General features: G+C 44.2%; 1 protein-coding gene across 1 annotated transcript in view; it reads left to right on the top strand.

Annotated features, from left to right (window-relative positions):
* The window catches only part of LOC124720241 (pancreas transcription factor 1 subunit alpha), a 217,112-nt gene that overhangs the window by 128,948 nt on the left and 60,619 nt on the right, over positions 1–27,545 (top strand). The window contains exon 4 of the mRNA XM_047245557.1: positions 7,168–7,348. Within this exon, the coding sequence (XP_047101513.1) occupies positions 7,168–7,348 (181 nt within the window). The remainder of the gene's footprint in view (positions 1–7,167; positions 7,349–27,545) is intronic.

Here is a 27,545-nt window from a genome sequence, read left to right as displayed (position 1 = left end):
AAAAATCACCCGCTTGTGCCTGGAGCCAGCCTGTGATCGCATCTTTGAGCTCTTCGTCGTCATCAAACCGCTGTGACCCGAGCCATTTCTTCAAATGCATGAAGAGGTGATAATCACTTGGCGCCAGGTCTGGGCTGTAAGGTGGATGGTTGATAACGTCCCACTTGAAGGACTCAAGAAGGGCCGTTGTTCTGCGAGCGGAGTGAGGACGGGCGTTATCGTGCAAAAAAACGATACCGGAAGTCAGCATACCACGGCGTTTGTTCTGTATAGCCCGTCGTAACTTTTTATTGTTTCACAGTACACGTCTTGATTAATGGTCGTACCACGTTCCATGAATTCAACCAACAACACCCCTTTGGCATCTCAAAACACTGTTGCCATCAGTTTTCTGGCAGAAAAATCTTGCGAGGCTTTTCTTGGTTTGGTAGGCGAATTTGAATGTGCCCACATCTTTGATTGTTCTTTTGTCTCAGGGTTCACGTACTTAATCCAGGTTTCGTCACCGGTCACGATTCTGTTTAACAATGGTTCTCCTTCGTCCTCATAACGTGACAGAAAGTCTAATGCAGAGGCCATTCTTTGAGTTTTGTGGTGGTCGGTAAGAATTTTGGGCACCCATCGTGCACAGAACTTACGGTAACCCAATCTTGCTGTCACTATCTCGTACAAGAGAGTCTTAGAAATCTGTGGAAAACCAGTAGACAACTCCGACATTGAGAAACGTCGATTTTCACGAACTTTTGCATCAACTGTCTGAACGAGTTCGTCGGTCATCAATGATGGTCTACCACTCCTCTCTTCATCATGAACGTTTTCTCGTCCACTTTTAAATAAACGTACCCATTCACGGACAACTCCTTCACTCATAACTCTTGGTCCATACACGGCACAAAGCTCACGATGAATAGCTGCTGCAGAATATCCTTTGGCTGTAAAAAACCTTATGACAGCACGCACTTCACATTTGGCGGGGTTTTCTATTGCAGCACACATTTCAAACTGCCACAAAAACTAAACTAGCGCAGGTACGACGTTCACTCGACCACGGGTTGATGCCGACTGACCTGTTGAGTGCGTGAACGCACAGATGGCGTCGCTACTCCCCCCACAACCCGCACTGTGACCAATCGGAGGTTACTTTCTGAACCGCCCTCGTATATTGTGAATAGCAGCGGTCCTACGACACTCCCCTGCGGCACACCTGAAATCACTCTTACTACGGAAGACTTCTCTCCATTGAGAATGACATGCTGCGTTCTGCTATCCAGGAACTCTTCAATCCGAGGCACAGGACTGAAATCTGCAGCAATTTGCGGAAGGGTTGCACTTCTGTCACGTTGAACGATTCTCTTCAGTCGCCGTTGGTCCCGTTCGTGCAGGATCTACTTCCGGCCGCAGTAATGTAAGAGATTTGATGTTTTACCTGATTCCTGATATTCACGGCACACTGATGGAGTGGTCCTGCTGGAAGATACACACTTCACCACTCCCTCGGCGATGCTACGTCCCATCGCTCGTGCGCGGACTATAACACCACGTTTAGACTCACTTAAACCTTGACAACCTGCCATCGTAGCAGCAGTAAGCGGTCTAACAACTGCGCCCCCGCTGCAGAATATATTGGGCAATCAAGGCTTGCCCAGTCTGAAAATGAAGCTCAAGCCATGCGGCTACGCCTGCAATAATAAAAATTGACATTAAACCAATAGCTTTTTTGGTTGTCTTGTTTTTTTCTGTTTTTAAATGATTTAAGAAGACATTGGTTGCATAAAATTTTTTTCATTTTTTATTTTTTTATTTCTTTTTAATTTTTTCTTTTTTTCTTACTGTCTTTTTATTATTATTTTTTATATCTTTTTAATTTTTTCTTTTTTCTTACTTTCTTTTTATTTTTATTTTTTATTTTTTTATTTTTTTATATTTTTTTCTTACTTTCTTTTTATTTTTATTTTTTATTTCTTTTTAATTTTTCTTTTTTCTTACTTTCTTTTTATTTTTATTTTTTATTTTTTTATTTCTTTTTAATTTTTTCTTTTTTCTTACTTTCCTTTTATTTTTATTTTTTATACCTTTTTAATTTTTTCTTTTTTCTTACTATCTTGTTATTTTTATTTTTTATTTTTTATATCTTTTTAATTTTTCTTTTTTCTTACTTTCTTTTTATTTTTATTTTTTATTTTTTATTTCTTTTTGATTTTTTTTCTTACTTTCTTTTTATTTTTATTTTTTATTTTTTTATTTATTTTTTTCTCCCATTTGCTCACACATTCACACCATATATAAATTGTAGACACTCATACATATTGCAGTTAACACATTCTCACACTCATTCATTCACCTTTTTTGTCATGAAATAGTAAAATAAATAAATAAAGACAACTGCGCCAGACACTTGTCGTCTTATATAGGCGCCGCCGACCGCAGTGCCTTATCCTGCCTGTTTACATATCTCCGTATCTGAATACGCATGCGTGTACCAGTTTCTTTGGGGCTTCAGTGTAGTTACGTGTAACAGGGGATGTAAAAATCGCAGAGTATCAAATATCGGATACGTAGGATAGTACAAGTGCCTGTGCCCTTTACAAGTATGATGCAGTGTTTTTTCCCAGGTTTGATACTAGTAACCTTCTCTACGGCAGGAATGCCCTTTTTTGCCAGTTCTAGTCTCCTTTTTATGTTCGGCTAGCTCTGTCCGTCATCGGTTATTTTGCTGCCTAGGTAGCAGAATTCCTTAACATCATCTACTTCGTGACCATCAATCCCGACATTAAGTTTCTCGCTGTTCTCATTTCTGCTACTTCTCTACACATTCGTCTTTCTTCGATTTACTCTTAATCCATTTTTCTGTACTCATTCGATTGTTTATTCCATTCATCAGAGAATGGTATTATTGTTCACTTTCACTCAGGATAGCAATGTCATCAGCGGATCGTATCACTGATATCCTTTCACCTCGAATTTTAGTTCCACTCCTGAACCTTTGTTTTGTTTCCATCATTTATTCTTCGATGTGCAGATTGCATCCCTGTCTTACACCCTTTTTAATACGAGCCCTTCCTTTTTGGCCGTCCAATCTCATTATTCACTTTTGACTCTTGTACGTATCGTATGGTTCAAATGGCTCTGAGCACTATGGGACTTAACTTGTGACGTCATCAGTCCCCTAGAACTTAGAACTACTTAAACCTAACTAGCCTAAGGACATGATACACATCCATGCCCGAGGCAGGATTCGAACCTGCGATCTCCGGTCGAAGTGGCCGAGCGGTTCTAGGCGCTACAGTCTGGAACCGCAAGACCGCTACGGTCGCAGGTTCGAGTCCTGCCTCGGGCATGGATGTGTGTGATGTCCTCAGGTTAGTGAGGTTTAAGTAGTTCTAAGTTCTAGGGGAGTGATGGCCTAAGTTGTTAAGTCCCATAGTGCTCAGAGCCATTTGGACCATACATTGCCGATCGCTTTTTCCAGGTCGACAAATCCAATGAACGTGTCTTGATTTTTCTTCAGTCTTGCTTCCATTATCAACCGCAAAATCAGAATTGTCTCTCTGGTGCCTTTACCTTTCCTAATGCCATACTGATTGTCCTCTAACACATTCTCAATTTTCTTTTCCATTCTTCTTTGTATTATTCTTGTAAGCATCTTGGTTGCATGAGCTTTTAATCCGATTTTGCGATGATTCTCGCACTTGCCAGCTCTTGCCGTTTTCGGAATTGTGTGGATGATGCTTTTCCGAAAGTCAGATGGTATATCGTCAGACTCGTACATTCTACAGACCACCGTGAATGGTAGTTTTGTTGTCACTTCCCCCAACGATTTTAGAAATTCTGAGAGAATGTTACCTGTCCCTTCTGCCTTATTTGATATAAAGTTCTCAGAGGCTCTCTTAAATTCTCATTCTAATGTTAGATCCCCTATCTCTTCTAAATCGACCCCTGTTTCTTCTTCTATCACATCAGAGAAATGGAAATGTCGTGTGGCTAGGGCCTCCCGTCGGGTAGACCGTTCGCCTGGTGCGAGTCTTTCGATTTGACGCCACTTCGGCGACCTGCGCGTCGATGGGGATGAAATGATAATGATTAGGACAACACCCAGTCCCTGAGCGGAGAAAATCTCCGACCCAGTCGGGAATCGAACCCGGGCCCTTAGGATTGACAGTCTGTCACGCTGACCACTCAGCTACCGGGGCGGACACATCAGAGAAATCTTCCGCCCCACAGGGCCTTCACTGTAACCTTTCCACCTATCCGCTCTCTCCTCTGGATTTAAAAGAGGAATTCCCGTAGCACTCTTAATGTTACCACCCTTGCTTTAAATTTCACTGAAGGTTATTCTGACTTTCATATATGTTGAGTCACTCCTTCCGACAGTAATTTCTTTTCCAATCGCTTCATATTTTTCATGGAGCCTTTTCGTCTTACCTTCTCTGCACTTCCGATTTATTTCCTTCCTCAGTGACTTGTATTTCTGTATTCGTGAATTTCCCTCAACATCTTTGTACTTCCTCATTTCATCGATCAGCGGAAATATTTCTTCTGTTACCCATGGTTTCTATGCAGTTAACTTCTTTGTACCTATGTTTTCCTTCCCAACTTCTGTGATTGCCCTTTTTAGAGATGTCCATTCCTCTTCAAATTTATTGCCTACTGAGCTATTCCTATCTATAGCCTTAGAGAACTTCAAGTGTGTCTCGTCATCCTTAGTACTTCAGTACGCCGCTTCTTTCCGTATTGATTGTTCTTCACTAATCTCTTGAACTTCAACCTACTCTTCATCGCTTCTACATTGTTCCCTGTGTCTATGTCTGCTCTTGGGCACCCCTTACAATCCTGTATCTGATTTCGGAATTTCTGTCTGACCATGAAAAAATTTAAAGGAAATTTTCCCCGTGTCATCCAGTCTTTTCCAAGTATACCTCCTCCTATTGTGATACTTGAGCAGAGTATTCGCTGTTACTAGCTGAAATTTATTACAGTACTCAGTTAGTCTTTCTCTCCTCTCATTCCTTATCCCAAGCCCATATTCTCTTGTAACCTTTTCTCCTACTCCTTCCCCTACAACTGCATTCCAGTTCCCCATGACTATTAGATTTTCATCTCCCTTTATGTACTGTATTACGCTTTCAATATCCTCATAGACTTTCTATATTTGCCGGCCGAAGTGGCCGTGCGGTTAAAGGCGCTGCAGTCTGGAACCGCAAGACCGCTACGGTCGCAGGTTCGTATCCTGCCTCGGGCATGGATGTTTGTGACGTCCTTAGGTTAGTTAGGTTTAACTAGTTCTAGGTGACTAATGACCTCAGCAGTTGAGTCCCATAGTGCTCCGAGCCATTTTGAACTTTCTATATTTCATCTTCAGCTTGCGACGTCGGCATGTATATCTGAACTATTGTTGTCGATGTTGGTTTTCTGTCGGTTCTGACAAGAACAACCTTATCGCTGAACTGTTCACTGAAACACACTCTCTGCCCTTTCTTCCTATTGATAACGAATCGTACACCCGTTATACCATTTTCTGCTGCTGTTGGTATTACCGTATGCTCATCTGCCCAAAAATCCTTGTTTTCTTTCCTATTATAAGGGGCGTTCAAACAGAAACGAGCAGGAGGCATAATTACATAAACCAGTGCCTGTATTTTAGAAGCATTGACCCTGACTGTTGAGACACTTGCCCCACTGTGACACAAGGCGGTGAATGGCTGTCTCATAAAATTCCCGGGGATGCGATGTGAACCAGTTCTGCACGTACAGCCGGGCGTTGTCGTCCACACGAGTGCAGGAAAGGTTATGCTGACGTTCTTCTTTGACCAAGATGGCCCCCTTCCGATTCACTTCCTGCAGTACGGGACAGCAGTGAACGCCCAGCGTTACTCGCAAACCTCGACCACCCTCCTCCGAGCGATCAAATCAAAACGACCAGGCAATCTCACCTGTGGGGTCATTCTGCTCCACGACAATGCAAAAGCCTCACACGGCCAACACAGTCGCGACACTCCTGCAGAAATTCAAAGGGGGGGTTCTCGGCCACCCTCCATACAGTTCGGACCTCCCTCCCTGTGATTACGCCATTTTTGGTACCTTAAATAACTGAACAGTTATTACTGACTCGCACTGCGGAAAAGGCAGAACAAAAAAAACGCTTTCTGTTGCCCCGAAACCATTTTTACTAGAACTGAAGTGGGAACCATTTAAAGCTCGAGAGTTGCCTCTTTCCAACAGTACGTTGTTCACGCACATATCTAAAACAACATAAGTTTTTTTTCGGATGATTCTTTTTGATACACCCTGTATATGTCCCCCAGTATTTCCTGTCCAGTTTTCTTATGTGAGCACGTGGAATAACTTCGGTGAGCTCTTGTTTCTATGGTGACATTATTTTCAGTTTATTAAGTGAGTAGTTATTTGCATTTTTTAAGTGAGCTTTTAGCTAGGAAAAATAGATTCCTATAAGTAATGGCTGACAGCTGTTTAGTTGTTAGTGTGATGTTGTTAAAGAGTGACCTTTGTAGTATTGGTGAGAACTCCCTTCCCCTGTCTCCTTTAAGTTTCTCTCTCTTCCCCTCCACCCCCCCCCCCATCTCTGCCTGTCTTTTAAGTCTCCTGTAAGTATCTCTCCTTCTCTTTCTGCCTAGCTCCCTCTCTCTCCCTCTCTACTTCCCCCTCTGTCTCTCTCTCTTTCTCTCTCTCTCTCTCTCTCTCTCTATCTATCTATCTCTCTCAACTCTTCCCTCTTCCCTTTAAGTCTCTCTCTCTCTCTTTCTATCTGTCTCTAAATTCTCACCCTCTTTCTCTCTCTCTCTCTCAAAATCAACTCTTCCCTTTAAGTCTCTCTCTTTCTCTCTCTCTCTCTTTCTCTCTCTCAATTCTCTCCTTTAACCTTTAAGTCTGTATCTCTCCCCCCCCCCTCTCTCTCTCTCTCTCTCTCTCTCTCTCTCTCTCTCTCTCTCTCTCTCAACTCTTCCCTTTAAGTCTCTCTGTCTCTCTTTATCTCTGTCTCTCAATTTTCTCCTTTAAGTCTGTATCTCTCCCCCCCCCCTCTCTCTCTCTCTCAACTCTTCCCTTTAAGTCTCTCTCTCTTTCTGTCACTCAATTCTCTCCTTTAAGTCTGTATCTCTCTCCCTCTCTCTTCTCTCTCTGCCTCTTTACATAGCAGAAATCTGTTGACAGGTGGACACGCTGAAGTTGGCCATCGGCTACATCAACTTCCTGAGCGAGTTGGTGGCGTCGGACCGTGCGGGGGCGGCAGGAGGCGTCGGCGGCGGCGCCGGGGGTGGACTCGGCGGTGGCGGGTTGCGCGGCGTGGGCCACGGCCCGCTGCGCGATCAGCCCAAGAAGGTCATCCTCAGGGGTCCGTACACAGCCTGCTTCACTCTCACATGCAATAGTTTACATTCACCTGTCTCTGTTATCCCTTTCACTGCCAATTTAATCAACATAAACCGTGTGGTTCCAGACATCTTTTCAAGTCTCAAACATTTATGATGTATAAGGTTGTTTCTGTAAGAGCATGCAAAAGTTTAACAGGACATAGAGGATGCTCCACTGAACAATTTGAGGCAGGGAACCGGGGGTCGAGCCGAGCAGTCTGAGGCGATGCAGTCATGGACTGGGGCATGGAAGTGTGTGTTTGTCCTTAGGATAATTGAGGTTAAATAGTGTGTACGGTTAGGGACTGATGACCTTAGCAGTTAAGTCCCGTAGGATTTCACACACACACACACGCACACACCTGTGGTCGAAGAAATCAGCTTAAGGCGACAATAGGAATAAAATCACATTACTGTGTACATCTTAGTTAACATTAGTTACAGTTAACTGCAAATACCATCAATGACACAATTAATGCACCATTTGCACTGTATCTTAAGAAACATGCTGAAACTGACGGTAATCAACCTAAATGCAAGCATGACATCGGCGAACACAATTCTGACGCACCCTGACAAAAATCCCTGGTGTGCTTCGAGTCACGTGACAGGCAGTACAATTCTGGCATCTCTACTGACCCTACGACTTATCTTAGAAAATAGATTAAGGAAAGGCAAACGTACGTTTCTAGCATTTGTAGAGAAAGCTTTTGACAATGTTGATCGGAATACTCTCTTTCAAATTCTAAAGGTGGCAGGGGTAAAATACAGGGAGCGAAAGGCTATTTACAATTTGTATAGAAACCAGATGGCAGTTATAAAAGTCGAGGGGCATGAAAGGGAAGCAGCGGTTGGGAAGGGAATGAGACAGGGTTGTAGCCTCTCCTCGATGTTATTCAATCTGTATATTGAGCAAGCAGTAAAGGAAACAAAAGAAAAGTTCGGAGTAGGTAATAAAACCCATGGAGAAGAAATGAAAAGTTTGAGGTTCGCCGATGACATTGTAATTCTGTCAGAGACAGCAGAGGACTTGGAAGAGCAGCTGAATGGAATGGACAGTGATTTGAAAGGAGGGTATAAGATAAACATCAACAAAAGCAAAACGAGGATAATGGAATGCAGTAGAATTAAGTCGGGTGATGCTGAGGCAATTATATTAGCAAATGAGAAACTTAAAGTAGTAAAGGAGTTTTGCTATTTGGGGAACAAAATAACTGATAATGGTCCAAGTAGACTGGCTATGGCAAGGAAAGCGTTTCTGAAGAAGAGAAATTTGTTAACATCGAGTATTGATTTAAGTGTCAGGAAGTCATTTCTGAAAGTATTTGTATGGAGTGTAGCCATGTATGGAAGTGAAACATGGACGGTAAATAGTTTGGACAAGAAGAGAATAGAAGCCTTTAAAATGTGGTGCTACAGAAGAATGCTGAAGATTAGATGGGTAGATCACATAACTAATGAAGTATTGAATAGAACTGGGGAGAAGAGGAGTTTGTGGCACAACTTGACAAGAAGAAGGGACCAGTTGGTAGGACATGTTCTGAGGCATCAAGGGATCACAAATTTAGCATTGGAGGGCAGCGTGGAGGGTAAAAATTGTAGAGGGAGACCAAGAGATGAATACACTAAGCAGATTCAGAAGGATGTAGGCTGCAGTAGGTACTGGGAGGTGAAGAAGCTTGCACAGGATACAGTAGCGTGGAGAGCTGCATCAAACCAGCCTCAGGACTGAAGACAACAACAACAACAACAACAACAGTTCCATCTCTGCATCCACTGGATACTTCAGGTATCCTCACAGGTCAGGAAGTGGAATAGGACCTGCCGTTCCAATCCAGCCACCAGGAAATACAGCACCGAGATGGATGCGGACATCTGCACTGAAGGGACGCGGTGTTGCGTCCACATCTTCTCACCAACAGCCAAGGCTACGGTCTCCAACAACTCAGGTAGAACTCTCTGCACGAACCCCAAGAAGAGGTGGCGATGCAGGTAGAGGACATGGCCCAATGCGTTTGTCGCCTACAATGCCGGGTCAGATATTGACACCAAAACGTACTTGATCGTGTGACCCTACGACAGCGTGAAGCTTTCCCTTATCCCACACACGGTAATTCCTGCTGTTCGCAATACCGTCACGATCAAATGAGGCCTCGTCGGTTGAAAGTCGCGAGCTGTATATGTTCTTATCTCGAGTTTTCTGCTGAAAATATCTTGCTTCTACTCTTGTTAACTTTACTATTACAGAGATCGCCTAAACTCTTATTTTATTTTTATTGGTCCTGTGCGCAACAGATAACTTACTTGGTATTTCTGCTGACACTGCTTGATCTGCTGCATTCCATTATTTAACAAAAACATTAAAAAAACCCTATTATTTGTGCTGAGTGCATGTTCTGTATGGCGGCTCCTGCCGTTGCTGCTGCTGCTGCTGCTTACTACAACTACATATAATTCAAGAAAAAGGGTTTGGTCAAATCTAAACTCGATAAATGATAACCCAAACAGAAAACTATATTCCGAAAGTGATTCTTTCTCGTTCAGTTAACAAAACGCTAGAAGCTCTTTGAACAATCGCTTCGTATGTAAATCTGCCTCCAGTGGCATTAAAGCAATTATTACAAATTAATCAAACTCTTGAGACACACTGAAATACTTCTCAATTGAATACATAGTGAAACAATTCCCTGACAATTACAAAAGAAATCAATGACAAAAATCAATACTTAATCTAACAATGGTTTCCCTTAAGAATTCAACTCCTATCATTATCAAAATTACCGCCTGCTGCTACGCACATACACAAACCCTTTTCTTTAAATTAATAATCGCGCTGGAAATTATAAAAAATATCAACTAAATAGAAAATCCTGTGCCGCTGCTGGCGGACACGGCAGTACGGCAGCTCGCCCAACACACGTGCGCACCAAAGCAGGCGGGCTCCTACACATCGCTTCACAATACAAAACGTACTTGAAAACATCTTCCTGACAGTCACTGTTAAAGTTCGCATTTTATAAGCTGACGACAATATTCGTCTTTCCAACATGACGTCGACGACTTGACTTTCTCAAGGTCCGACTCTAACGAATTAACAACTAACTAGGAATTAGACTTGGCCACTGTTTCAGTGTTTCGATAAAGTGTATCGATACGTGGAACTGTTTCAGTGTTTCGGAACGGCTGTGGTTCACTGTTTCGAAACAGTGGTGTTTCATTCCGCCCCTGTCTCGGATAACCGCACCAGATTCGATCTCGAGCCAGACACGGAAACTGTATCGTTGTTTCAAAATAAGGCTGTTTCAGTCCACCTGTGCTTGGAGCGGACTAATTCTATCGAAACAGTGATGTTTCATTCCGCTCTGTCTCGGACGAGATTCGGGCTCGGCACAGGTACTGAAACACAACATAACACTTCATGAAACATTTTCTAGGGTTTCGAAATCTTTTTGACAAGCAATAGCATGAAGCTTAAAATATCCGAAAATAAAGCTTCGTTTCTAGCTGACTGTCCTATTACGAAATGGCGTAACATCTGCTTTATAAACACTAACCAAACAATAAAACAACGCATACTATTCACATTCAAAATAATAAATATGTGAAAATCATTCGAATAAATTACACTTTTTTTATAACATACGCTTCTCTTTTCAGGTACAGTAATCATATTAAGAAACGCAAGTAAGCCTACAACATTTTGAGTAACAAAAGGCGCAGAGTGACAATTATTAGACATATACACAAATTTGATGTAGGTATAATTGCAAGCAATCTGTTTGACATATCACTGATAGTGTAATGTTGAACAGCAAGGGCTGGGAAGCATGGTGAATTTATAGTAATGGTTCGGAACACCTTGAAATACAAAATTTTTTTCTGTTATATTTTGTTATTTATTCGAATTATTTGGCGTTATTTGTGAGTCTATAGTCACTGTGCCTATTATCCACAATGATTCACTTTTTGTGCATGTAAATTAGCAGGATGGGTATATTACCCATACTAACGGAATGTGGAAATCCCAGTAGCATATCCGTTGTTTCTGCAGTTTGCTCCCACCTCCAGTTCCGTTCGCGGTGGTTCTTCTGTCTTCAGGTATGGCTGTCCTCAGTCAATGGAAAAGTGTGAAAGCCACACGACACGAAAGCAGCGGATTTGCTGCAGGAAATACGAAACTGCCAAGACGCCCAAGTGTAGCGCTCTCGCACCTCATTTGTGTTTATATGGGCATACTTATACAGTAGACATTCAAGATGATGAAATGTGTAGGTTTATTAGATTACAAAACACAAACCGTTTCACTGTTTCGAAACAGCGTATCGAAACATTACATTGTACTGTTTCATTTGTTCCGAAACAGTTACGTGTTTCAGTTTGCCCATCTCTACTACACTGGCTTCCAAACTGCCACTAATTAATCTGTGCGCTGCAAAGCGCGACAACAATATCTTAGATTCCAGAGCTTGTGTATGCGCACTGTAGCCAACCTTTACATCCTAAGAGAGTATTGCCAACTCTCGCGGTAAACAGTAAGATTGAAACAAATCTCGTCTGCCAATTCACTGTTGGAGCAGCGGCTGACGCAATGCCTCCCTTGGTGCAATGTCAGTCACGGATACTGCACGGGCTCGTTTTGGATGATACGGGTGTGACTGTTGTTCGTGGAGTACCCGCCACACGCCAGTACGTGCGGTACCCATCTCGCGTGCAGTACGACGAGTACTTGCAGTGGCGTCCGCTGCAACACGTCCCCCCATCTCCTCTTCAGAACTGAGTGTGCGAATAAACCTCATGTTGTCACGTCCTCCGTGTCTTCTTTCCAATGAACCAGTCTCCCGCATTCGTCGATCGAGACAAATAAACACTTGCCGTGACGGACGGTGCCTGTCAGTAAACCGTTCCCTGTACAGCCTTTCATAAGCGAGAGCACTGCACAATGTACTTCCTCATGTACAAGGAGCATGTAACTTAATTCTGCGAAACTTCGCTGGTACTGCTCCATCGTACAGTACTGTACGTCTCTGAATAGCGCTAACAAGGGAACCTCCCCATCGCGCCCCCCTCAGATTTAGTTATAACTTGCCACAGTGAATAGGACTTGAGAAACTGAACACAGATCAATCGAGAAAACAGGAAGAAGTTGTGTGGAACTATGAAAAAAATATAAGCAAAATATACAAACTGAGTAGTCCATGCGCAACATAGGTAACATCAAGGATACTCTGAGCTAAGGAGCGCCGTGGTCCCGTGGTCAGCGTGAGCAGCTGCGGCACGAGAAGTCCTTGGTTCAAGTCTTCCCTCGAGTGTAAAGTTCACTTTCTTTATTTTCGCAAAGTTATGATCTGTCCGTTCGTTCATTGACGTCTCTGTTCACTGTAGTAAGTTCAGTGTCTGTGTTTTACGACCGCATCGCAAAACCGTACGATTAGTAGACGAAAGGACGTGCCTCCCCGATGGGAACCGAAAACATTTGATCGCAAGGTCATAGGTCAGCCGATTCCTCCACAGGAAAACACGTCTGATACATTCTATACGACACTGGTGACGGCATGTGCGTCACATGACAGGAATATGTTGTCGACCCACCTAACTTGTACACTTGGCGAATGCGTAAAAAGATTCTTGTACCTTGCCCGATTTAGGTTTTCTTGTGGATGTGATAATCACTCCCAAAAAAGTGATGAAAACGTAAGAGTTTGTCACATAAACTGCAACAAAGGAATGCAACAGTTTCACAGTCGCACAGTTTTCCCTGTGCTCTGTCAAAACATATGTTTTTAACGTTTTCATAGAACGTCCCCATACTACGGCGCAGTTACCTCGCGTCGGACGGACGGACGGACAGATAATAATTGTCTGAAAATAAAAAATTAAACTTTTTACTCGAGGGAAGACTTGAACCAAGGACCTCTCGTTCCGCAGCTGCTCACGCTAACCACGGGACCATGGCACTCCGGATGTCACATTATCCTTGATGTTTCCTATCTTACGCATGGACTACTCAGTTTGTATATTTTGCTTATTTTTTTCACACTTCCACACAACTTCTTCCTGTTTTCTCGATTGATCTGTGTTCAGTTTTTCAAGGCCTATCCACTGTGCCAACTTATAACTAAATCTGAGGGCGGTGCGATGCGGAGGTTCCCTTGTAAGTAATAAATGGGTCCGTCGCTGATTCATAGCACATTCTGTCTTGGGACAATGTAAATGGGATACAACAGAGCCACTATATGGACAAGTGAAGTAAACAAAACCTGCATCTCGACTTTCTACTAATCTGGCTCGTCATCCTCGTTTCCTTTAAGGAAATAAAGAATTTACGTGTAAATAAACTTGCACGAATGTAAGCGTGAATAACGTGTGAAAACAGTAATCCTAGAGAAAGCGCTAGACATGTTTCCCTACTTCAAATTGTTCAGTGGAGCATTCTCTACGTCCTGTCACATTTTTGCACGGTCTTACGGAAACACCGCGTATATGCAGACAGAAGTGACAATGTAAATTTGTATCTAGACCAGGGGTCAGACCACTTAAACACATTTGTTGCTGTGAACACTTAAACATTACGTTCTTTACCTACAGTATGCTGGGTTCAATTTTACTGTGGAATAATGTAAACACGCAAGGCTTAAGTGTTAATACTAACAAATATGCTTAAGTCATAAATAGATGTTTCGTTATGTTTCCTTTCGGATTGTTACCTAATAATTGTACTGCGACACGCCTAACTCCATTCCTCAGGCAGAAGTGGTTCAAATGGTTCAAATGGCTCTGAGCACTATGGGACTCAACTGCTGAGGTTATTAGTCCCCTAGAACTTAGAACTTGTTAAACCTAACTAACCTAAGGACATCACAAACATCCATGCCCGAGGCAGGATTCGAACCTGCTACCGTAGCGGTCTTGCGGTTCCAGACTGCAGCGCCTGTAACCGCACGGCCACTTCGGCCGGCTCAGGCAGAAGTGGATGATGTGCACTGAAATCGTCGGAGAACGGAAACGGTACGTTTCCGGACATTGGCTGGTCTCCAAAATATTGTGTACTCACACCGCGGTACATGTCATAAAAGTTTGTAACGGGAATTTTCTAACACTCCGTATGTCGGCTGATTTTTTTTTTGTTTTTGAGAGGTGCAGCCCCTCCGCGGTCACATCGGAATGATGGTCACCACAGGTCTGCTGCCATCTCTTTGTACTGGTTAGCCTCCGTTGAGGTCTCGTCAGGTATGTGTACTGTGATGTCTGCATACATCTGGTTATGATTAACCATTAATACCCGCTCATCTGGCGATATATTGGATCCGAACTTGAACCAAGAGTAGCAGTTTGAAGGGCAGAGGGGGAAAAAAGTGCCAAGTCAAGAGGCAATGTAAAAAAGACCTCTGCGATTCTCTATTATTCCAATCTCGTACAGCGCGCGGAAAGAACGAACACCTATATCTTTCCGTACGAGCTCTAGTTTCCCTTATTTTATCGTGGTGATCGTTTCTCCCTATGTAGGTCGGTTTCAACAAAATATTTTCGCATTTGGAAGAGAAAGTTGGCGATTGGAATCTCGTGAGAACATTCCGTCGCAACGAAAAACGCCTTTCTTTTAATGATGTCCATCCCAAATCCTGTATCATTTCTCTGACACTCTCTCCCGTATTTCGCGGTAATACAAGACGTGCTGCATTTCTTGGAACTTTTTCGATGTACTGCTTCAGTCCTATCTGGTAAGCATCCCACACCGCGCAGCAGTATTCTAAAAGAGGACGGACAAGCGTTGTGTAGGCAGTCTCCTCAGTAGGTCTGTTACATTTTCTAAGTGTGCCGCCAATGAAACGCAGTCTTTGGTTAGCCATCCCCACGACATTTTCTGTGTGTTCCTTCCAATTTAAGTTGTTCGTAATTGTAATACCTAAGTATTTAGTTTAATTTACGGCTTTTAGATTAGATTGATTTATCGTGTAACCAAAGTTGAACGAGTTCCTATTAGCACTCATGTGGATGACCTCACACTTTTCGTTATTCGGGGTCAACTGCCACTTTTCGCACCATTCCGATATTTCTTCTAAATAGTTTTGCAGTTTGTTTTGATCTTCTGATGACTTTATTACTCGATAAACGACAGCGTCATCTGAAAACAACCGCTCAGATTGTCTCCCAAATCGTTTTTATAGATAAGGAACAGCGAAGGGCCTATAACAAATGGGTCAAATGGCTCTGAGCACTATGGGACTCAACTTCTGAGGTCATCAGTCCCCTAGAACTTAGAACTAGTTAAACCTAACTAACCTAAGGACGTCACACACATCCATGCCCGAGGCAGGATTCTAACCTGCGACCGTAGCGGTCTCGCGGTTCCAGACTGCAGCGCCTAGAACCGCACGGCCACTTCGACCGGCCCTCTATAACACTACCTTGGGGAACGCCAGAAATCACTTCTGTTTTACTCGATGACTTTCCGTCAATTACTACGAACTGTGACAAGTCCAGTCACATAACACAGACGATATTCCATAAGCGTGGAATTTCACTACAAGCCGCTTGTATGGTGCAGTGTCAAAAGCCCTTCGGAAATCCCGAAATACGAAATCGATCTGAAATTCCTTGTCAATAGCACTCAACACTTCATGCGAGTAAAGAGCTAGCTGTGTTTAACAAGAACAATGTTTTCCAAGTCCATGTTGACTGTATGTCAATAGACTGTTTTGTTCGAGGTAATTCATAATGTTGGAACACAATATATATTCCAAAAACCTGCTGCATATCGACGTTAATGATACGGACCTGTGATTTAGTGCATTACTCATATTGCCTTCCTTGAGCATTGGTGAGACCCGTCCAACTCCCCAGTCTTTGGGTACGGATCTTTCGTCGAGCAAACGGTTGTATGTGATTGTTAAGTATGGAGCTAATGCATGCATCAGCATACTCTGAAAGCAACCTAACTGGTATACTGTCTGGACCAGAAGACTTGCTTTTTTTAAGTGATTTAAGTTGCTTCACTACTCCGAGGATATGTACTTCTATGTTGCTGATGTTGGCAGCTGTTCTTGATTCGAATTCTCGGAAGTTTACTCCGTCTTCTTTTGTGAACGCATTTCGGAAGGTTATGTTTAGCAACTGTGCTTCGGCAGCACTGTTTTCGGTAGTAACTCCATTGCTATCGCGCAGAGAAGGCATTCATTGTACGTTGCCGCTAACATACTTCACACAGTTGCATTCATCATTGCTTAGTGTCAAATAGGTCATGTATCGGATTCACAGTGTAGGATTGTGTTGGCGGTTTGTTTGTGCGTTAGTGTGCTTCCCTGCTACAGCCTGCTCGTCGGCTGTGGTAGCAGCTGGCATATCCAGTCAGTATTGCTGATTGGCAGGGCCTTTACGATGTTGTCGCTTGGGGGTGTGTGTTAGCTCGCCATAGCTAATGCAGTTTCAGCCAAACTATGAATTGAAGCTTGGGATAGCACCTTATGGCACCATAGCCAGAAATGGTTATGCCCTAGCAAGCAGCGTCTTCGGCCTGTTATTCTTCCACCCATGATTGTGATATTTCGGTTGCTAGGCTACAGCGGTCTAATGTCAAAATTGCGGTAGAGTAAAAGCTGGGAACCAGAATGAAAAAGGAATATGTCCCGGACAGAGATAGGGACATAGAAGAAGGGATCTGGCGGATTGAAAGACATTTAAATGAAAAAATCTTGATACACTCCCTCTTTTCTACGAGTTGACCACACTTTCCCAGCGCAGTGAGCTTATGATACTAACGTGCCGTGAAGCACACTAATGTAACCCTCTGAGAGGATTTCAGAGTTCGACCGTGCGTATGTCTGACAGAAAAGGTTATCGGGCTATAATTTCGAGTTTTGTGAAGTTGACAGTAAACCCAAACGGGCCTTAATCTTGGGAGTGAACAGAAGTGGTAAAATTGAATACCGGACATTTGCCACGCCCGACATTGGCCACACTTGCCCCTTCGCCAGGTAGCTTCTTGAGTAGCGACCCCTCAGGTAAGGGACGCCCTTCCCCGTACTTCATCTGTCCGCTTTCGAACCGCCGTCTCCACATCTTACTCGATACAACCAGCACGTAAGGGACCTTCTTCTTCGACATCTTGGCCAAATACAGAGCTCCTTTTCCGAAATCGAAATATTTATAACTTGTGGGAAACGAAAGAAATACCGACAATTATTTCAGTATGTAATTAGTTCTGCCAAACAAAAATATAGATTCCTCTGTCTATAGGGTACCTTCCTTTCACGCTTACTGATTGCGATAGAAACAGTCCATCGCCACGGGAGCAACAAGAAAGGAACGATGTAAACAGAATGCGTATGTTCACTAATTTCTTTTTGATCACTGCATTTGTGTCTACTTCAATTCCTACAACACCATGCCCAAAAGACAATAAGGAAAGCAGAAATGGGTAAGTGAATGTTTGAAAAGAAGAACGACATATTCCATATTAATTTACTCTCTAAAATGAGATATCCCTTGCGGCGAAACATTAGTTAATAAAGTGTAGCGGGACAATGTTCAAAACATGACTGAAAATAGGTTCACTAAATATAAGAACATCTATGACTGACATGTCATCTAAAGTCGACGTACAATTTTAAAATGTTAGAAATAAGGAAATAAAGTAATACACAGTGCTATGCTTGTAACGTACGTTGTTGTTGTTGTACATTGTTTAGCTCTGGTATTTACAGGGTCACAGAGACATCATCCTAGGTTTTGGAGGGAAAAACCGTAATTGTAATGATCTGCACTACAACAGAAACAAGAAGCACAACTTAAGGAAAAACAATGTAATGTGTGTTCCAGCTCACAAGCGACAGTGAAGCAGATAGTTCCTGTGACTTAGTATGGGAAGAGGTTATATTCGACAACCGGAATAAATTAATAACCGGCTCCTTTTACCGACCCCCAGTCTGAGATGAAGCAATTGCTGAAGTTCAAAGAAAACTTGAGTCTCACCACAAACAGGTACCCTACTCATATAATTATAGTTGGCAGTGACTTTAATCTACCTTCCGTATGTTGACAAAAATACATTTCCAGACCCTACTGTAGATAGAAAACAACTTCCGTAATTGTTCTAAACGCTTTTTTTAAATTTATTTTTTACAATTAGTTCACGAGGCCATTCAAATTGTAAATGGTTACGAAAACACACTTGACCTCTTAGCCACAAATAATCCTGACCATCACGACGGATACAGGGATTAGTGAACACGCAGTCGTAGCGAGTCTCAATTCCGCAACAAAGAAATTCACCAAAACTAAACGCGAAATGTATCTACACTCCTGGAAATTGAAATAAGAACACCGTGAATTCATTGTCCCAGGAAGGGGAAACTTTATTGACACATTCCTGGGGTCAGATACATCACATGATCACACTGACAGAACCACAGGCACATAGACACAGGCAACAGAGCATGCACAATGTCGGCACTAGTACAGTGTATATCCACCTTTCGCAGCAATGCAGGCTGCTATTCTCCCATGGAGACGATCGTAGAGATGCTGGATGTAGTCCTGTGGAACGGCTTGCCATGCCATTTCCACCTGGCGCCTCAGTTGGACCAGCGTTCGTGCTGGACGTGCAGACCGCGTGAGACGACGCTTCATCCAGTCCCAAACATGCTCAATGGGGGACAGATCCGGAGATCTTGCTGGCCAGGGTAGTTGACTTACACCTTCTAGAGCACGTTGGGTGGCACGGGATACATGCGGACGTGCATTGTCCTGTTGGAACAGCAAGTTCCCTTGCCGGTCTAGGAATGGTAGAACGATGGCTTCGATGACGGTTTGGATGTACCGTGCACTATTCAGTGTCCCCTCGACGATCACCAGTGGTGTGCGGCCAGTGTAGGAGATCGCTCCCCCCACCATGATGCCGGGTGTTGGCCCTGTGTGCCTCGGTCGTATGCAGTCCTGATTGTGGCGCTCACCTGCACGGCGCCAAACACGCGTATGACCATCATTGGCACCAAGGCAGAAGCGACTCTCATCGCTGAAGACGACACGTCTCCATTCGTCCCTCCATTCACGCCTGTCGCGACACCACTGGAGGCGGGCTGCACGATGTTGGGGCGTGAGCGGAAGACGGCCTAACGGTGTGCGGGACCGTAGCCCAGCTTCATGGAGACGGTTGCGAATGGTCCTCGCCGATACCCCAGGAGCAACAGTGTCCCTAATTTGCTGGGAAGTGGCGGTGCGGTCCCCTACGGCATTGCGTAGGATCCTACGGTCTTGGCGTGCATCCGTGCGTCGCTGCGGTCCGGTCCCAGGTCGACGGGCACGTGCACCTTCCGCCGACCACTGGCGACAACATCGATGTACTGTGGAGACCTCACGCCCCACGTGTTGAGCAATTCGGCGGTACGTCCACCCGGCCTCCCGCATGCCCACTATACGCCCTCGCTCAAAGTCCGTCAACTGCACATACGGTTCACGTCCACGCTGTCGCGGCATGCTACCAGTGTTAAAGACTGCGATGGAGCTCCGTATGCCACGGCAAACTGGCTGACACTGACGGCGGCGGTGCACAAATGCTGCGCAGCTAGCGCCATTCGACGGCCAACACCGCGGTTCCTGGTGTGTCCGCTGTGCCGTGCGTGTGATCATTGCTTGTACAGCCCTCTCGCAGTGTCCGGCGCAAGTATGGTGGGTCTGACACACCGGTGTCAATGTGTTCTTTTTTCCATTTCCAGGAGTGTATTTATAAAAGCAGCTAAAAATTCGGTTGACGTCTTTCTAAGAGACAGTCTCCAATCGTTCCAAACTATGTAAGTGAATACCATATGTGGCTTAAGTTCAAAGAAATAGTATCAACAGCACTTGAGAGATTGATACCAAATAAATTAATAGGAGACGGAACTGACTCCCCATGGTACACAAAACACGACAGAAAGCTGCTGCAGGAGCACCGAAAAAGGCACGTATAATGTAGACGAACGCAAAATCTCCAAGATTGGCGATGTTTTACTGAGGCTCGAAATTTGGTGCGAATTTCAATGCGAGATGCATTTAATAGTTTCCACAACGGAACTGTCTCAAGAAATGTGGCGTAAAATGCAAAGAGATTCTGGTTGTATGTTGAGTAAAGCAGCGGAAAGGCTCAGTAAGCGATGAGAGGAGGAGGGGGAGACAAGGGACCCAACCCTTCGGAGCAGGTGAAATCGTGGCAAATGTCCGGCATGGCAAATGTCCGCACACCGGTAAAATTATGAGTGAATGAAACAAAATGAACGGTCGCCAGCCTACTTAGGCACATTAATTTGGAAATATATATTTGAGAAAATTGGATACTACTTATTGAAGCTACTTTTGTTGAGATTTCCCTTTGAATATCAAACAGGATACAAACTGACACAGTGCTCTCTGTACTGTGTATAGCAGTAGTTACCAATAATACACACAGCAGTACAGAATGGGGAGCAAAACTGCATCGAGTTCATAGTAATGACAGCCACACTCAATAGCATTACTTAATCAAAACACTGAAACATCACACGAAGTGCAGAACTAATTTTGGATATGAGGGGCTTCTATCTTGACTGACATGAATGACACAAATAAAGATGAATAACATCTTAAATACACTGTTTAAGCTTCTCTGCATGTAGCAGTTTTCCTTAGTAATGGTAGCAGCCCAATTTTTCTTAATAGGAGGACAATATGATTGGGATCCAAAACTGATATATTTTCACTAGCCAATGTTCTTTGATTATTGTAAAAGTAAAAATTTTCTCTAAAAGTTAATCATTCACTTAAATTACTTTGCAAGGTAATAAAATACAACACTGGGCTTAATTAACTTTAAAAGGAACCATTCATGATGGGGAACTAAACTACACTATCTTTGAAAATATGCACAACTTCACTTCTAATAGTCCTGCTGGAAATCGGTTCATTAAAGATTTATATTTACCTGTACTTTAATCACCTGTGAAGCAGGTATTGTTGGCAATGATATTTGTAAAATCTTGCACTGTAATCCAACAAAAGCCGGCCGGAGAGGCCGAGCGGTTCTTGGCGCTACAGTCTGGACCCGCGAGACCGCTACGGTCGCAGGTTCGAATCCTGCCTCGGGCGTGGATGTGTGTGATGTTCTTAGGTTAGTTAGGTTTAAGTAGTTCTAAGTTCTAGGGGACTGGTGACCTCAGCAGTTAAGTCCCATAGTGCTCAGAGCCATTTGAACCAATCCTACAAAACTATACTTTGTAATAAACTAAGGATACTTTAGCAAAAGCCTATAACTTCGCTTTTATGGTTTTAACTTGTAAATAATTAAGGTTTTCACTTTCCTATTGATTGATCTTTATATTTTTGTACTTCCTACCTTAACAATTTCACTTGGAGAAGTTGATAAACAAAACGTCCAAATTTTACTCTTACTTTCACTTTTGCTAGTCCTTTTACGAAATACAAAAAAATCAGATTTAATCACATGAATGCCAGAATTGTTCATTTAAATCCGGATGCTCGCTTTTAGTAGCGCTTAGGTGGGGACCCTGCGTAGGTTCGTGATCGGGATTGGAGTTATGGTTTCGAACACGAACTGACGTTTTATGTGACTATTGTTGAAACAACACAAAAATAAACTGGTCCATACTAATGTACACTACGTAATGTATGAAGTCTGTGAAGCAGTGGCGAAGATTAGCGGCAAGCAAAATGGCGGCTAACTGCACTCACGGCTCTTGATATGTGAATGCTCTATAAAACCTCTCCTTAGCGTTGGATTTTCAACATACTAGAGCCATTCCATTATTCCGTGAACACGAAGTAATAGCCAGACCCACATCTGAGGCAAATCCCTTCTAATGCAGCTTCCACTTGTCTCTCTCAGCACCGTCGAAGTGTACCGTGGTAAGGCCAGCCACGCACTGCGTGCCGTTCACACAAAACAGCCGCCCAGTTCGGCCGGCAAACCCACCTTTTACATCGCGCCATGCCACTTTAGTTGCAGGGAGACTTCCCTACAGCGCTTACATGTTACAAATACAAGTGCCCTAAGCATGAACGAGCTTTTAACCAATATACTTATTTCATAAACATATTAATATTACAATAATTTTAAAATTTCAACATATTCTTTTGCTTTTTTCATACACAGGGTGTTACAAAAAGGTACGGCCAAACTTTCAGGAAACATTCCTCACACACAAATAAAGAAAATATGTTATCAGAATCTTCCACATTAATCGTGGAATGAAAACACACAGCAACAGAACGTACCAGCGTGACTTCAAACACTTTCTTACAGGAAATGTTCAAAATGCCCTCCGTTAGCGAGGATACGTGCATCCACCCTCCGTCGCATGGAGTCCCTGATGCGCTGATGCAGCCCTGGAGAATGGCGTATTGTATCACAGCCGTCCATAATACGAGCACGAAGAGTCTCTACATTTGGTACCGGGGCTGCGTAGACAAGAGCTTTCAAATGCCCACATAAATGAAAGTGAAGAGGGTTGAGGTCAGGAGAGCGTGGAGGCCACGGAATTGGTCCGCCTCTACCAATCCGTCGGTCACCGAATCTGTTGTTCAGAAGCGTACGAACACTTCGACTCAAATGTGCAGGAGCTCCATCGTGCATGAGCCACATGTTGTGTCGTACTTATAAAGGCACATGTTCTAGCAGCACAGGTAGAGTATCCCGTATGAAATCGTGATAACGTGCTCCATTGAGCGTAGGTGGAAGAATGTGGGGCCCAAACGAGACATCACCAACAATGCCTGCCCAAACGTCCACAGAAAATCTGTGTTGATGACGCGACTGCATAATTGCGTGCGGATTCTCGTCAGCCCACACATGTTGATTGCGTAAATTTACAATTTGATTACGTTGGAACGAAACCTCATCCGTAAAGAGAACATTCGCACTGAAATGAGGATTGACACATTGTCGGATGTACCATTCGCAGAAGTGTACCCGTGGAGGGCAATCAGCTGCTGATAGTGCCTGCACACGCTGTACACGGTACGGAAACAACTGGTTCTCCCGTAGCACTCTCCATACAGTGACGTGGTCAACGTTACCTTGTACAGCAGCAACTTCTCTGACGCTGACATTAGGGTTATCGTCAACTGCACAAAGAATTGCCTCGTCCGTTGCAGGTGTCCTCGTCGTTCTAGGTCTTCCCCAGTCGCGAGTCATAGACTGGAATGTTCCGTGCTCCCTAAGACGCCGATCAATTGCTTCGAACGTCTTCCTGTCGGGACACCTTCGTTCTGGAAATCCGTCTCGATGTAAACGCACCGCGCCACGGATATTGCCCCGTGCTAATCCGTACATCAAATGGGCATCTGCCAACTCCGCATTTGTAAACATTGCACTGACTGCAAAACCACGTTCGTGATGAACACTAACCTGTTGATGCTACGTACTGATGTGCTTGATGCTAGTACTGTAGAGCAATGAGTCGCATGTCAACACAAGCACCGAAGTCAACATTACCTTCCTTCAATTGGGCCAACTGGCGAGGAAGTACAGTACATACTGACGAAACTAAAATGAGCTCTAACATGGAAATTAAGCCTTTCCGGAGAGATGCCCACATGACATATTTTCTTTATTTGTGTGTGGGGAACGTTTCCTGAAAGTTTGGCCGTACATTTTTGTAACACCCTGTATATATTACAACACCCTAATTTTCTTGCTGTACATCAAGGAGTTCAAACGACACATACTGCACACTTTATAAATTGCAGATACCCAGTTACTTAAAATAAACCTACTCCTAACCGACATTACTGTTACAAGTTAACTGCGTGTTGACACATCTGCATCTTGCAATTTACAGACTACATCCCCTGATCCTATGCCCGAAACACGGAAGATTCGCCAGCCATGGTAGACAATATACACTGACGTGACAAAAGTCACGGGATACAGATATGCACTTACAGTATACTTAAGGTGGTAGTATCTCGTACACAAGGTATAAAACAGCATTGCATTGGCGCAGCTGTCGCCTGTACTAAGGTGATTCATCTGAAAAGGTTTTGATACCGGAAAGATATCAGTCCCAGGATTCAAGGGCGTACCCAGGATCTGAACTAGGGGGGGGGGGGGGGGGGGGCGGCGGCACATCACACTAGTCTCAGGAAACAAGGACTCGAGACAACATACAGCACTTCTTATTAAATAAAACAGTAAACCAGTGAAAAACTGCGAATATCTTCTACCACTCGCTGGGTACGGGCAAGCCAGGGATTCCAAAATTTTCGAGGACATTTTAATTTCAGTAATGGATATGTGACCCAGAGTCACGCTGGAAGCAGGAGACCTGCCGGCCGCGGTGGTCTCGCGGTTCTAGGCGCGCAGTCCGGAACCGTGTGACTGCTACGGTCGCAGGTTCGAATCCTGTCTCGGGCGTGGATGTGTGTCATGTCCTTAGGTTAGTTAGGTTTAAGTAGTTCTAAGTTATAGGGGACTGATAACCACAGCAGTTGAGTCCCATAGTGCTCAGAGCCATTTGAACCATTTTTTTTTTTTTTTTTTTTTTGAAGCAGGAGACCATTACTATAATAATCAGCTGTTCTGCATTCGGGCTGACTGGAACTATGATAAAAATAAGCAAAATATACAAACTGAGTAGGCCATTCGCAAGATAAGTAACATCAAGGAGAAAGTGAGCTCAGGAGCGCCGTGGTCCCGTGGTTAGCGTGAACAGCTGCGGATTGAGAGGTCCTTGGTTCAAGACTACCTTCGAGTGAAGATTTTAATTTTTTGTTTTCAGACAATTATTACCTGTCCGTCCGTCCTTCTGATGTGAGGTAACTGCGCCGTAGTATGGCGACGCTACACCTAAACGGAAAAATTTGAAAACGTTAAAAACATATGTTTTGACACAGCACAGGGAAAACTGTGCGACTGTGAAACTGTTGCAGTCATTTGTTGCAGTTAATGCGACAAACTCTTATGTTTTCATCACTTTTTTGGGAGTGATTATCACATCCACAAGAAAACCTAAATCGGGCAAGGTGGAAGAATCTTTTTACCCATTCGCCAAGTGTACAAGTTAGATGGGTCGACAACATATTCCTGTCGTGTGACGCACATGCCGTCACCAGTGTCGTATAGAATATATCAGACGTGTTTTCCTGTGGAGGAATCGGTTGACCTATGACCTTGCGATCAAATGTTTTCGGTTCCCATTGGAGAGGCACGTCCTTTCGTCTACTAATCGCACGGTTTTGCGGTGCGGTCGCAAAACACAGACACTAAACTTATTACAGTGAACACAGACGTCAATGAACGAACGGACAGATCATAACGTTGCGAAAATAAAGAAACTAATCTTCTCATTCGAGGGAAGACTTGAACCAAGGACCTCTGGTTCCGCAGCTGCTCACGCTAACCACGGGACCACGGCACTCCTGAGCTCACATTCTCCCTGATATTATCTTGCACATGGACTGCTCAGTTTGTATATTTTGCTTATTTTTTTCATAGTTCCGCACAACTTCTTCCTGTTTTCTCAGTTGATCTGTGTTCAGTTTTTCAAGGCCTATCCACTGTGCCAACTTATAACTAAATCTGAGGGGGTTGCGATGGGGAGGTTCCCTTGTAAGAAGCGTGGCACTACACTTCGGCGATCGGCAATATAAAATTGTTCGATATTCTGAGGAAAATAGGGGTAAGCTATAGGGATAGTCGGGTAATATACAATACGTAGCCGGCCGGGGTGGCCGAGAGGTTCTAGGCGCTACAGTCTGGAACCTGCCTCGGGCATGGATGTGTGTGATGTCCTTAGGTTACTTAGGTTTAAGTAGTTCTAAGTTCTAGGGGACTGATGACGCCACATAGTGCTCAGAGCCTGACAAAACTGTACCATCTGGTGAGCAAGATGTATGAGACAGACGAAATACCCTCAGACTTCAAGAAGAATATAGTTATTCCAATGCAAAAGAAAGCAGGTGTTGACAGATGTGGAGAATTACCGAACTATCAGTTTAATAAGTCACAGCTGCAAAATACTAACGCGAATTCTTTACAGACGAATGGAAAAACTGGTAGAAGCCGACCTCGGGGAATATCAGTTTGGGTTCCGTAGAAATGTTGGAACACCTGAGGCAATACTGACCCTACGAGCCGGTCGGGGTGGCCGAGCGGTTCTAGGCGCTACAGTCTGGAACCCCGCGACTGCAACGGTCGCAGGTTCGAATCCTGCCTCGGGCATGGATGTGTGTGATGTCCTTAGGTTAGTTAGGTTTAAGTAGTTCTAAGTTCTAGGGGACTGATGACGACAGATGTTAAGTCCCATAGTGCTCAGAGCCATTTGAACCATTTTTGATCACCAATTTAGTAGTGGAGGGCAGCGTGGAGGGTAAAAATCGCAGAGGGAGACCAAGAGATGAATACACTAAGCAGATTCAGAAGGATGTAGGCTGCAGTAGGTACTGGGAGATGAAGAAGCTTGCACAGGATAGTGTAGCATGGAGAGCTGCATCAAACCAGTCTCAGGACTGAAGAGCACAACAACAACAACAACAACAACAACAACAGCTCAGACGCACGATGGTGTGTGGCGCGGGAGGGAGGGGGGGGGGGCGGGCAATATCAAGTTTCTGCCCCATTTCGGGAACAGCGTAAATCCCCGGCTGGGTTGGGGTAGCGCACAACAGTGTGGAATTTCTGCCCGTTTTTAGACTCTTTTCACGCTATTTTATTTTCCGTACATTAACTGAGGATGTTGGACATGGACACACATAATCCAGGCTTGGTTGCACGCGTGGACCGACCGCCTTTCACTCCCCAGCGGCCTCTGGCCAGATTCGGTGCCGTGCGGTCCTCCGCTACACAGCACAGTCCCCTCCTCTACGCCCTCTCCCCACAATTGGCACCTTGTGGCTGCAGCACCTGTCGCCGACAGGACGCGGATCCTATATTTATCACCGCGGACCCCTGCGCGACGGATGCGGCTGACTGCACACGCACAGCTGGCCATATGGGGCCGCAGTTCGGACCTCGGCTGACCCCCGCTTTGTTCTTCCGGTCACAGCTGCTTAGTCAGTAATGAGGCGTCAGTCGTGGCGACTACACTTAGCGCGACACCAGCTGTTCCCCACCGTCTCGCTTCACACGCACGGTCGCCAGATTTTTTTTCCAAACAAAGACGGCAATTTTTTTTTGCACACCTGCCACTTCTAACAAGGGAACCTCCCCATTAC

The sequence above is a fragment of the Schistocerca piceifrons genome, chromosome 11 (genome assembly GCF_021461385.2).
Source record: "Schistocerca piceifrons isolate TAMUIC-IGC-003096 chromosome 11, iqSchPice1.1, whole genome shotgun sequence".
In the NCBI taxonomy this organism is placed as follows: domain Eukaryota; kingdom Metazoa; phylum Arthropoda; class Insecta; order Orthoptera; family Acrididae; genus Schistocerca; species Schistocerca piceifrons.
This window is presented reverse-complemented; position numbering and strand designations above follow the sequence as displayed.